This window comes from Geotrypetes seraphini, chromosome 16, assembly GCF_902459505.1.
Source record: "Geotrypetes seraphini chromosome 16, aGeoSer1.1, whole genome shotgun sequence".
Lineage (NCBI taxonomy): Eukaryota > Metazoa > Chordata > Amphibia > Gymnophiona > Dermophiidae > Geotrypetes > Geotrypetes seraphini.
The window spans coordinates 21,886,978-21,900,732 of record NC_047099.1 but is presented as its reverse complement, the minus strand read 5'-3'; the positions used below and the strand labels follow the sequence as shown (position 1 = coordinate 21,900,732).

The 13,755-nt window shown below is 42.7% G+C and overlaps 1 protein-coding gene across 1 annotated transcript in view; it reads left to right on the top strand.

Annotated features, from left to right (window-relative positions):
• Positions 1-244: 244 nt before the first annotated feature.
• The window catches only part of LOC117349765 (NXPE family member 3-like), a 102,536-nt gene continuing 89,025 nt past the window's right edge, over positions 245-13,755 (top strand). Inside the window, exon 1 of the mRNA XM_033923356.1 lies at positions 245-313. Coding sequence (XP_033779247.1) covers positions 245-313 — 69 coding nt within the window. The remainder of the gene's footprint in view (positions 314-13,755) is intronic.

Sequence of the window (13,755 nt, the reverse complement as noted above, 5' to 3'; positions counted from 1 at the left end):
TACAAGGAAATTTTAGAAAGAATATTCCAACCAGAACCAACACCCAGGGTTTCATCAGAATAAATTGGTGTGACACTTACAACATCTGAGAGAGACTGTACTTTTATAGAACACCTGAACTTGCATTGGTGCCTGTTCTCTGAGAGCAGTTGGTTTGGTGAACTGTGAAGAGGTATCAGCAGGTTGTAAGGGAAACCCTGACCCCAAGTCCTAGAGAATCTGGAGGAGATAGTAACCTCTGGCCATGAGGTTGACTGCCAGGAAAGGATGCCTAGGTTCTACTTTGCTTCTCACCTTCTGTTTTCTGGCTGGGGTAAGTCCAGTGTTTCTTTTCTCCCATCCTCTCAGCTCCTGTTGTACAGACCTTGCACACTGGACTTTCCATTCCAGACGTGGTTGTTTTGAAAATGTTAGAAGACTAAAGCACAGTGGCATAAAGGCTCTTGATAGAAAGTTTCTATTAGAAACATAATATTTATAAATATGTAGAAACCTTTTTTTTTTGCCCATAAAGTAGGTTTTTTTTTTACATTATGTTTCCTGCAACAGGCATGTACTCTTTCAAATCTCATCTGAGATCTTGATATTTTTATCAGATGGAATTTGTTTATTTATTTAGGGCCTGTTTTACAAAGCCGCGCTGCAACAGCCCCGAAGCCCTTTAAATCTCTATAGGCTTTGGAGCCGTTACCGCGCTGCAGCCGCTAGCACGGCTTTGTAAAATAGGTCCTTAATTTACATAGGGGGATATTCTATAAACAGTGCCGAAACTTAGGTGACAGAAGGCGCCCTACCACTGCTTAAGTTAACTGAGAAATACCATTTAAACCTGTGAAAAATGGTGAAATTATTATTTACCTATAAGTAATAAAAATAAGATGGAGACAGGTGATGGCTTTTTGAAACAATCAGGATCAACTACAATTACAAGAAAATGGCTTTAAAGATATGTCAGCTTTTTTGGAGAGATCTTTTTCTGAGATATCTGATCAGCAATCTTGATTGTTAATTTTAGATATGAACAAATTTATCCTCAAAATAATAAGTCCAAGACTTAATAACCTTCAGATAAGATGAATATAGGAATGAATCTTTACCATAGACTTCAACAATTCACATATATATATATATATTGTTTTGAATTGTATATACTTTTGTAAAAGGTGGAAAGACCTCAAGTGTTCACAGCTATATGCCTTTGGAACAAGTCCAGTCAAAACAGCCACTTAGGGCTCCTTTTACGAAGCCGCGTTAGCGGTTTAACGCGCATGATAGCGTGCACTAATTTGCCGGCTGTGCTAGCCACTACCGCCTCCTCTTTAGCAGGCGGTAGTTTTTCAGCTAGCGCGGGGGTTAGCGCATGATAAAAAGTCACGTGCGGTAAAGCCACTAACGCGGCTTCGTAAAAGGAGCCCTTAGTGAAATATCATTGGTCTCGTATATCTTTCTTGTATTTTATATTTTGACTAGTGTTTAAGCCCGTTAGAATAATGGATGCTAGAATAGATGTGCAGACTTAAGAGTAAAAAAAAAATTCCTGAAAACTTACCATGAGAGCTTTATTATCCATTGTACGTTTGATTTAAGTTTTTCTGTTTTTCTTATTTGTTGTTGGATGTTGTGGCTTAAAAGATTGTTGCTTTCACATTTTTCCAGCAGATCTGTGTGCCACTGGGGCATATAGTTGCAATTTAAAAATCCAAAGTGTCTGAGAAATATCTTCTTTTTGTGAGATTCTTCTCTAATGGAACACTATAAATGGCAGTATTTTATTGCAAACTGCCCCCCCTTCCCCAACTAACTATGCATACAAATATGAAAACCAAAGCCTCAGTTACCTCAAACCTCTGTCAACTGAAGATAACACACATACTTTACAGACAACATAAGAAACCCTGATTAATTCAAGGCTGTAAAGGAATGCTTGGTGCTCAGATTTTTTTGTGTGTGGTGGTTTTATTATATTGTGCATGTGCAGGCATGGATTTTAAAAGTGTGCATGTGCAGGTAAGGGTTTTATTATTATTGTTATTAAGATTATTTTAAGAAATTTTTGTTGTTGTGTTTTGTTATGTTGTATATCTATAAAATGTCCTTATAGACAATATTCCTTATGAAGATTCTTTTTGAGTTTGATAATAATTTTCCTTGGTTAGGGCCGTCTACAACTGTCATCAGAATGTCTGAAAAACTTCTAACTCTAGAAAAAGCTACATATAAATGGCCATGGCTGAATACTGGTTCTGGCAAGTAAATGCCCACTTTTTCTAAAGTTTGCCCCTGAGATTTATTGATTGTCATGGCGAAGGCTAATGTGACTGGAAATTGTCACCTTCGTAATGTAAAGGGCAAATCAGTGGATGTTGGAGCCAAATCAATACGTGGAATAAAAACTAATTCTCCTTCTGCTGAACCGGTTATTACTTGAGCAATGATGAGGTTGTTCTTTAAGTCATTAATGATGAGGCGGGTACCATTGCATAATCCTCTTTTAGTGTTTAGATTTCTAAGAAGCATAATGATGGCTCCTTTTTTAAGGTTGAGTTTATGTTTTGGCATACCTGTTAGAGTTAGTTCATTGAGGAACTCTATTTGATAGTTTTGTATGTCTTCATGAGTGGAGTCATCAATTGAGGTGGAGCTGAGATATGTTACAGTTTGGCCTTCCAAAATGTTGAATACCTGTTCATTTATGGTATTTATATCAGTTTTTTGGGCAAAGTATAGGTTTTAAAAAAATTTTTTGGAATATCTGCAATAGTAATATTTTCTCCAAAAAAGTCTTTGACAATATTTTCTATGGTTAAAATTTGGGAAGGGATTTCAATGATGTCATCAGGCAAGCCGTCAATGTGTGACGTATCACCATTACCAACTTTGATGAGCCAAATGCTGAAATCAGTGTCTATTGATCGAATATTGTTTTTAAGGGTGAGGACTTTGAATTTGGGCCACAGGTTGTTATTCTTTATACATGCCTATACAATTTTTGTCTGGTCAGCATGAGGTACCACAGGAAGTGTTTGACGGAAATCGCCACCAAGTAAGAGAACTTTTCCTCCAAAAGGTTTGTTGTTATCCATTATTTCTTATAGTAGTTTGTCAATGTAAGAGCTATAGAGGGGGGCCATAGTACATTCGTCCAAAATGATTAGTTTAGCGGATCGTAAATTGTTAGTATCAGTAGAATTTAGACGCATATTTGATATTGAGTTCTCAAGTATAGGTACGGGTAATTTGAATAGGGAGTGGTATGTTCTCCCACCCTTAAGAAGATTTGCTGCTATACCTGTGGAGGCTACAGGGAGTGCAATGTTACCTTGTGCACGAAATGTACAGAGAAGTGTTGTGTAAAGGTAGGTTTTACCACTACCTCCTGGGCCATCCAAGAAGAAACAACAGTGGGAGAGGTTGTTATTTTGGGTTGCTGACAATATTTCTTGTAAAGCTGTTTTTTAATCTACGTTTAAGGTTGTCATCATTTGTTCAGTTGTTTGTTTTTCTAAGTTTTGGTCGTAGGTATTTGTTAGTAGGTTAGTATTTGTTATTGTGTATGGTAATCCAAAATCTTCACACTTTTTCCCATGGAGTAGTAAAACGTTGGATATGTTTTTGAGTGCTATGTTACGACATAGAGTGCAATCATTATTGTGAGTGATATGTGTTTTAACTAAATCTTCAATAAGGTATTCTTCGTATTTTAGGAAAAGGTCATTTATATTTTGTAGGGAGGCAAATATGTAGATGTACGCGAATAAGTCCCTTAGTTGTTTAGGCATGCTGTATTGCACTGCATCTTGCAGAGTGTTGTCCCATACTTTATCATCGTTAATGAGGCCTCTTTGTTTTGCAGCTTCTTGGAAAGTGGGGTAGATATTTCCATTTACAGTTCTTAGATGTTGAAAGGATTGTGCACCAGAAATATTGAGCAATAGGAGGCGCAGAGAGTAGCGTTCTGGATCAGGTAGTAAGTTCACAGAATACATGTGTCCAATAACTTTTTCAGCACCCCGTTGACGTAATTTCCAACTACAATGGTCAGAGTCAAACACGTGGAGGGGCATAATAAAAAAAAAAACGTCTAAATCCCTTTTTGGCTAAGGCCTTAAACGTTGAAAGCAGAAGCAGGGAAAATGTCCATAACCAAAAAAAAATCCTTTCTTTGATAATGGCCTACCTCTACATTCATTTGTTTAAACGCCCAGACCACCACTACGTCTACACTTATCCCCCCATGACGTCTACACTTAATAATAATAATAATAACAGCTTATATACCGCAATACCGTGAAGTTCTATGCAGTTTACAAAGATTAAGCAAAGGTACAAATTGATTGACTTTAAGAGGGGAGGAAGAAAGAGGGTTAATAGGACAGGAAATCCATTTTTGAGGAGAGAGTGATACCCCATAATGAACCAAAAAAATTCCTAAGCCCAAAACGTCCAACATAAGGGCTTTTAGGCGAAGGAGGATCAAGTCCATCACCTAAAAGCTGGATTCTGTAACCGGTGTCTGTCAAAAACAACACCGGTTACAGAATCCCCCCCACCTTAAAACTATTCGGGCAGGAGGGAGCCCAAGCCCTCCTGGCCCGCAGCACCCCAAACCCCCGACTATGTTCAAGGCAAGAGGGAGCCCAAGCCCTCTGCCCCGCCTATTCCTTGACTCCCTGACAGCATCGGGGCAAGAGGGAGCCCAAGCGGCACCCCCGATTACGTTCGGGGCAAGAGGGAGCCCTAGCCCTTAGACAAATGGGCCGGGTTGGGCTCATGTGCCTAAGGCCCCGCCCACAGGAGGGGCCTAAGACTACTGGGCCTATTCTGATTGGCCCAGGCATCTTAGTCCCCACCTGTGGGTGAGGTTTCAGCCGCCTGGGCCAATCCAGCCCTATTCTGGAGCCGGCTGGCCTGCCGGATTAGCGGGCTTGGCACCCGTCCGTCCGGCCAACATTTCAAAGGTATGGGGGGTGGGATTGGGAGCGGGTGGGGTCACCGAGGGGTTGCGGGTCACCGGGGGGGCCGATCGGGGGTTCGGGTCATTTGGGGGGGTTGTGTTGAGGGCAGGAGGGCCTGGGATCCCTCCTACCTGTATTGTAGTGGGGGGTGGGGGTATGGGGTCCGCTTGGGCAGGAGGGGTTGGGCTCCCTCCTGCCCGATCGTCTAGGGGGGTGGGGGGGGCAAGAGGACAGGAAGGCGTGGGCTCCCTCCTGGCCTGATCGTAATTGGGGGGTGCCGCGGGTACCGCGGGGCAAGAGGGCTTGGGCTTCCTCTTGCCCCAAATGTAATCAGGGGGTGCCGCGGGTGCTGCGGGGCAAGAGGGCTTGGGCTCCCTCTTGCCCTGATGCTGTCGGGGAGTTGGCGGGGCAAGAGGGCAGGGGGTACAGGTTCCCTGTCGCTTTGCAGGGAAGCCCTTTGTCTTTGACTAGGTGCGTTGCGCCATAACATCTTCCTTTGGGCGGTGTATATTTAGAGCGAGCAGAATTATCTGGCGGACAAGTTGAGCCACCTTCTTCAGCCGCATGAATGGTCGCTCCATTCTCAAACTCTGACGTCAGAGAAAGGGCGGGACCGCCGGAAGAGGAAGCAGCGCAGATGCAGGGCTCACAGAAGGGCTGGGACCGCTGGAAGAGGAAGCAGCGCAGACGCAGGGCTCACAGAAGGGCCGGGACCACCGGCAGAGGAAGCTGCAGGACAATAGGAGCTTCTCCATGATGGGGGGGGGGGTCGGGAGGCTGTGGGGGTGCGAGCGGTCCTTCGGGGTGGGGGAGCGGGTGCGAGTGCAAGCGGTCCTTCCGGGTGGGGGTGCGAACGGTCCTGCAGGGGGGGGTGAATCGGATGTCGGGGGAGGGCATCAGGCTTTCAGGGTGGGGACAGGACTTCAAGGGGGAGAGGAGAGTCGGGGCGGGTGAAAGGAGAGTCGAGGCGGCCAGAGGAGAGTCAGGGCGGGCGAAAGGAGAGTCGGGCGGCGACGGGAGAGTCAGGGCGGCATGCGCTGTATACGGGTGTGCGCGGTATATAAAAATTTATTTACATAAATTACAGTTTCCTGCGCGCTATACCCGTGTGCGCATTTTACATGGGTGCACAGTATATGAGTGAAAATACGGTAAATACTTGGGATTGAGATGTTTATTTCAGCCTGAACATTTGAGGTCCCTTTTGGATCTCAAGAAGCCAACCACTGGAAATAAAATCAATGACTAGCGTGAAGAGTTTTCACTGAGATATTTAAATCCAACTAAGCCTTGTTTTTGTATATGGAAAGATTTTTTTCTTCATTGATCTCCTCTATCTTTTTTCTTCTTCTCTCCCTTTTGAAATGGTGGATTTATGTGGAGGTAGAGATCTTTAAAATCTTTTTCCTTTAAAAAAAAAAAGTTATTTTCTTTTCTTTTTTTATGGTAGATCTCTCCCTCTGTGTTGCTTTTGCAAGTGATTTAATTTTAATGTAATGTAATCAATAATCAATAAAAAATGGTAAAATTAAAATGCCTGGAATCGCACCTACATAGGCACTTTACGCTTAAGCCTAACACATAAGAACATAAGCAATGCCTCTGCTGGGTCAGACCTGATGTCCATCGTGCCCAGCAGTCCGCTCACGTGGCGGCCCAACAGGTCCAGGACCTGTGCAGTAATCCTCTATCTGTATCCCTCTATCCCCTTTTCCAGCAGGAAATTGTCCAATCCTTTCTTGAACCCCAGTACCGTACTCTGCCCTATTACGCTGTCTGGAAGCGCATTCCAGGTGTCCACCACACGTTGGGTAAAGAAAAACTTCCTAGCATTCGTTTTGAATCTGTCCCCTTTCAATTTTTCTGAATGCCCTCTTGTTCTTTTATTATTTGAAAGTTTGAAGAATCTGTCCCTCTCTACTCTCTCTATGCCCTTCATTATCTTGTAAGTCTCTATCATATCCCCTCTAAGTCTTCTCTTCTCCAAGGAAAAAAGACCCAGTTTCTCCAATCTCTCAATGTATGAAAGGTTTTCCATCCCCTTTATCAGGCGCGTCACTCTCCTCTGAACCCTCACGAGTGAGCCCTGGGTGAGAAGCTGAGGAGAATGGATGCGCAGGTGGTCTTCTCCTCGATCCTCCAAGTGAGGGGCAAGGGTAGAGCCAGGGATGATCACATCCAGTGGGCTAACGACTGGCTGCACGGATGGTGCAAGGAGATGAACTTCGGGTTCCTGCACCATGGAGAGGCACTACAAGGACTACAGGGACCAGACGGGCTACACCTGACCAGAAGAGGAAAGAACGTCTTTGGACACCGACTAGCCGGCCTACTTCACAGGGCTTTAAACTAGGTAAGTTGGGGGAGGGTAGCACTATATACCAAAGATGACATTAAAGTCACAAGAATCGCAGATGTCAGGTACACAGGGGAATCCCTTTGGGTGAATCTGGCTAGGGGGAAGGACAAATGCCTGTATGTTGGTGTAGTATACAGACCCCCAAGACAGCAGGATGACCTGGATATGGAATTAATCGAGGATATAAAAAATATCACCTTGCGTGGGGACACTGTATTGTTAGGTGACTTCAATATGCCTGATGTGGACTGGACTACACTTTCCTCTGCATTCAACAGCAGCAGAAGGCTATTAAACTCTATTCAGGGAGCACGACTCAGGCAACTGGTATTGGAGCCAACAAGGGATCGGGCAATACTGGACCTGATACTTACCAATGGGGAAAGTGTCACAGAGGTCTCGGAGGGCAACAGGTTGGCCTCCAGTGACCACAACATGGTATGGTTTAATCTAAGGAAAGGTTTCACAAAATCTAACACATTAACCAAGGTCCTCAGCTTCAAGGACGCCAACTTCGAGGGCATGGGGGATTTCATCCATCAGGCGCTGCATAACCGAGCAGAAACAGATAATGTAGAAGTATTGTGGTCAACTCTAAAAGCTACCATACAAGAAGCAACCAACCGCTTTATTAAATTGGTGAGTAAACAGCGAAGAAACAATAAGCCACAGTGGTTCTCTGCAGAAATCTCAGACCTCATAAAAGAAAAGAAAAGAGCGTTCATATCTTATAAACAATCAGGGAAGCAGGACTCTAGAGAAGACTATCTGGCCAAGTCAAGAGCAGTCAAAACAAAGGTCAAAGAGGCCAAATTTCGAAAGGAGGAGAATCTAGCGAAGAACATCAAGAAGGGCAATAAACCCCTCTTCAGGTATATTAGTGACAGAAACAGAAACACAGGCGGGATAGTACGCCTTAAGAAACCAGACAGGAACTATGTAGAATCGGACTCTGAAAAGGCTGAACTATTAAATGAATACTTCTGCTCAGTCTTCACCCGTGAGGCGCCGGGATCCGGCCCTCAGCTGCAGACAAGGGATAGCTCTGCAGACCCATTTTGAAATTTTGAGTTTACACCCAGCACTGTCCACTTTGAACTATCTAATCTCAAGGTTAACAAAGCAAAGACAACCTACACCCCAGGGTACTCAGGGAATTAAGTGACGTCTTGGCGGAACCGCTATCCACGCTCTTCAATCTCTCCCTTAGTACAGGTAAAGTCCCATTGGACTGGAAAACGGCTAACGTCATTCCACTCCACAAAAAAGGATGCAGGACGGAGGCTGCTAACTACAGACCGGTGAGTCTCACATCAATAGTGAGCAAGCTAATGGAAACTCTAATCAAACGCCAATTGGATACGATCATGGACGGGGAGAATCTACGAGATACGCGTCAACATGGATTTACTAAGGGGAGGTCCTGCCAATCTAACCTAATCAGCTTCTTTGACTGGGTGACAGGGAAGCTGGATGTTGGGGAGTCCCTAGACATCGTATACTTGTACTTCAGCAAAGCATTCGATAGCGTGCCACACCGCAGGTTGTTGAACAAGATGAGCTCTATAGGATTAGGAGACACGTTGTCAGCATGGGTTAGGGACTGGCTTGGAGGTAGGCTTCAGAGGGTGGTGGTGAACGGCACCCCCTCCGAAAAGACAGAGGTGATCAGTGGAGTGCCGCAGGGCTCGGTCTTGGGCCCGATCCTATTCAACATCTTCATAAGGGACATGGCTGAGGGACTTCAAGTTAAAATAGCGCTATTCGCCGATGACGCCAAACTATGCAATGTAGTAGGCAGAAACACGTCAGACCAAAGCACAGGGCCGGACGGAAACTCAATGCCCGACAGTATGGTGCACGACCTACTCCTACTGGAGCACTGGTCCAGGACCTGGCAACTCAGATTCAATACCGAAAAATGTAAAGTCATGCACCTGGGCAGCCAAAATCCATGCAAGACGTACACCTTTAATGGTAAAATCCTACAAAGGACTGTAGCAGAACGTGACTTAGGGGTGATCATCAGCGAGGACATGAAGACTGCCAAGCAAGTAGAGAAAGCTTCATCTAAGGTTAGGCAAATCATAGGTTGTATACGTAGGGGTTTCGTCAGCCAGAAGCCCGAAGTCATTATGCCATTGTATAGATCCATGGTGAGACCCCATCTGGAGTACTGTGTACAATTTTGGAGGCCGCATTACCGCAAAGATGTGCTGAGACTTGAGTCGGTCCAGCGTATGGCCACCCGGATGGTCTCGGGTCTCAAGGATCTCCTCTAAAGTTCCCTTAGGTTGCAAGGGGCTAAAAAGTTTAGTACTGATCACATCTCTCTAGTACAGTGTCTCTCAAACTTTTTTTTAGCTCCTCTGTACTTTAAAGCATTGAATTATAGTTCTGCCCTTTTTCACCTTGTGTGTTGATTAGTCTGTAAGTCTGTTTGTCTAACCCATTATTTTAAATTTTAATGGTATGTCTAATTATATGCTTATATTTTTTATTATTGTATCTCGCTTAGTAAAACTAAATAAGCAATTCATCAAACTAAAATAAAACTTGAAACTTGAGACCTGGAACAGAGGTGATGGTAGATACAATAGGAAACTGACACTGGATCTGGGGAGGGTAAGCAGAGGGAAAAGAGAGAGAGACCTGGACACTGGGGCTGGATTGTGAAAAAAAATGTTGGATGCACAGTCAGAAGGAAGTTCAACCAGAAACTAATGAAATCACCAGACAACAAAGTAGGAAAAATGATTCAATTTAGTGATTGAAATGTGTCAGTTTTGAGAATTTATATCTGCTGTGTGTATTGTGTGTATATGAAAATTGAAAGGAAAAAATTGCATTACAATTAATAAAGGGGGCAGGATCTGGGGCAGAGCTTGGGTGGGTTTAGGACGGAGCTTGGAGATCTGTGGTTGGGGTACTTAGCTTGAAGTAGTTGAGAAACATGGCTGTAGGCAATCAGCCGGAGCCAGTGCCTCTCCTCTCCTGCCATCTACCCTGCTGGTACCACCTGTCTGGAAGGCCTCTGCGCATGTGCGGATGTTGACGAGATGTAAACCTCTGTCATCACAGCAACGTGCACACGCACTTCCGGGTGCCTCAAGCCGTGGCCACTATCTGCGGCCCTCGCTACATTTTCCGACTTCGTTTCGGCCTCAGATCATTTTTGAGTTGTGCAGGCCTGGGTTACAGGTCCACATACACAGTATGTCAGCAACAACAAAAAAAATAAGATTAAAGAAACAACAATGAATGGGTTGGACTATAATATAGAAGAATCCATAAAAATATTGGGTGGGACTCTGGATAAGCATCTCACATTGGAACAACACACGGATTTGTATCTCTGTGCTTTGGAAGCTTCGTACCATTAAGAAGTATTTCGACAAACCTTCCTTTCATTTACTGGTACAGTCTTCTATCTTAAGTTTTCTCGATTATTGTAACATTATATATATATCTAGGTGCTTACAAGATAATTTTCAAAAAATTGAGAATGATTCAGAATATTGCCGTTCGCCTCATTTTTGGTTTAAAAAAAATGGGAGCATATCATTCCTTTTTATTTGAAACTCCATTGGTTGCCGATAGAGTCGAGAAATCTTTTCAAATTTTCTTATATTTGTTATAAATCAGTTTCGGGTTTGTTACCAGGTTATCTTGTGTCTCATTTTTCTTTGAGTCACGCCAAAAAGACCACACGAAGAGTGCACTTGTTTTCATATCCATCTATAAAATCCTGTCATTATAAGAAGTTCCTTGAGAGAACCCTCTCATTTCAAGCTGCTAAAATGAATGTATGGCTTGGAAAAATTATGTTAGAGGTCTCTTCCTACCTTGATTTTAGAAAATTGTTGAAGACTCAACTTTTTGATAGGCTGGTATCTTAATGCATTCTGCTTCATTTTTTCAATCAAGTTCCTTATATTCAACTTGATGTATTCTATCTGTTCTATGTATTACTTCTTTTCCTGCCATGCCGGTATTTTCTGCATTATATTATAAATGCTTTCTATCTTTATCTGTTTTTAAGTCCATTATTCTAATTTGTATTTTATCTGTATCCCATGTAGCTCACCTTGTTGTGAACCACCTAGAACTTTTTTGGTATGGCGGTATATAAGAATAAAATTATTATTATTATTATATTGCTTCACAAAAGCAAGATAATAGTTTCATAGTTTATTTAAATTTTGATTAAACGCTTATCCAAAGGTACAAATCGTTGTACATAATAAGTTAAAATAGCTGGGGAACAAATGTTTTAGATAATAAACATACTAGTAACATGAAAACATTGGGAAAAAATGGGAGAACTACAATTTTTTTAAAAAAAGAATACAAATAAGGAAAGTACAATAGGGAAGGGAAATGATTTAATTGATGAGAAATTAGGTGCGTACGTAAGTAAAACAAACCCTTGTACAGATTAATTATGTTTCCTACAGATTCAGCATATATGAAACCCATACCAATGTTAATTTTAAGGACATGATCCATATTTGCAGACATTTTCTATATAAAAAAGTTTTCACAGCTTTCCTGAAACTCAATATTCCTTCCGGTGATCTAATAGATGGTGGGATTAGATTCCACCTTGTAGGCATGAAATAAGAGTCAACATGCCTACAGGCAGTTTCTAATTGAAGGGATCTTCGTGTAAGTCATTCCATAAGGCATTTCGTAAGAAAGACATGCTTCACTAACTCCTGTTTATTAAGCCCTGCTGCCAAGCAGCGTGACCTAAATGCCAAGGATTAGGATGGGTGGCTCGGCATTTAGCTTATGCTGCTCAGCAGCGTGCCTTGAAAAAAGGGGTGGGATGGGGTTTGGCAATAGTTATACACAAGAAAATGAATATGCCTTAAAAAAGGTAAAAGGCTCATGGTTAACTGAAGATGAAAAAAAGAAAATGTATGTTAACTTTACCAAATTGTATGCAAAACCTAAGATTATCTAACGTTACTTTATACATCTAAATTCATAATCCATTTGTCTGTGCATTATGTATAGAAACAGAATCAGACGGCAGATAAATGCCAAATGGCCCATCCAGTCTGCCCATATGCAGTAACCATTATCTCTTCCTCTCTCTAAGCCTATCCCAGACTTTCTTGAAATCAGACAGTCTCTGTCTCCACCACCTGTTCTGGGAGACTGTTCCATGAATCTACCAACCTTTCTGTAAAAAAGTATTTCCTTAGATTACTCTTAAGTCTGTCATCTCTTAACTTTATCCTAATAATAATAAATAATAATAACTTTATTTTTGTATACCGCAATACCACAAACAGTTCAGAGCGGTTTACAATGCAAGAGACTGTACATATGCAGCGAAGATATAAAGCAAGAGACTGAACAATGCAATTGAGAGCGGTTTACAATGTAAGAGACTGTACAAAAGCAGCGAAGATATATATAAGCGAAGATACAATGCAAGAGACTGTATAATGCAGTTGAAGCGGTTTACAATGCAAAGAAACTGTACATATGCAGCGAAGATATAGTGCAAAAAGACTGTACAAATATAACGAGGATACAGAGAATTGATTGACAAGTATAATGGAACCAATTTCAATTACAGGAGAGTACCAAGAGGGGAAGGGGAAGCCGAGGGAGAGAAGGAGGGGGGAGGAAGGGGAAGATCGGGGAGGAAGGGAGGCGGTTAGAGATAGGTCATTAGGCGGGGAGGGAAGGGGTTAGAGAAATTTATCAAAGAGGTAAGATTTGAGAGATTTTCTGAAGGATGGATAGGATGGAGCAGATGAGATGAGGGTGGTCAGGCAATCAGTCCATCTGCCAGCTTGGAATGAGAGAGTTTTGTTAAGGAATCTTTTGCAGATGCATCTCTTTGGGGATGGGTAGGTAAACAGATAGGTATTGCATGTGCAATTGGTGCCTGGGAATGCAAAGTGGTGTGACAGGTATATCGGGGATGAGCCAGTTAAGGTTTTGAAGCAGGGCAGGCGAATTTGAAGATGACCCTTGCTTCTATAGGTAACCAGTGAAGTTTTCTGTAGAAAGGGCTAATATGGTATGACTTTTTGAGCCCGAGGCGGACGGCGGTGTTTTGGATGAGCCTCAGGCGATTAATGGTTTTCTTCTAGGAGCCCAAATATATGATATTGCAGTAGTCAAGGGTGCTTAAGATTAGGGATTGAAACAGCAGTCTGAAGGAGGGGAAGTCGAAGTAATGTTTGATGGTGCAGAGTTTCCAGAGGGTGTGAAAGCATTTTTTGACGTGGGCATTGGTATGGTCTTCGAAAGTCAGGCAGCGGTCCAGCATAACTCCAAGAATTTTGATGGTGGATTTGATAGGGTAGGTTAGACTGTTAAGTTTGCAGGGTGGTGGTCGTTAATTTGTGGTTGGGACTTGTGAGGAAGAATTTGTTTTTTTCTGGATTTAGTTTTAGTTTGAACCGAGTAGTCCAG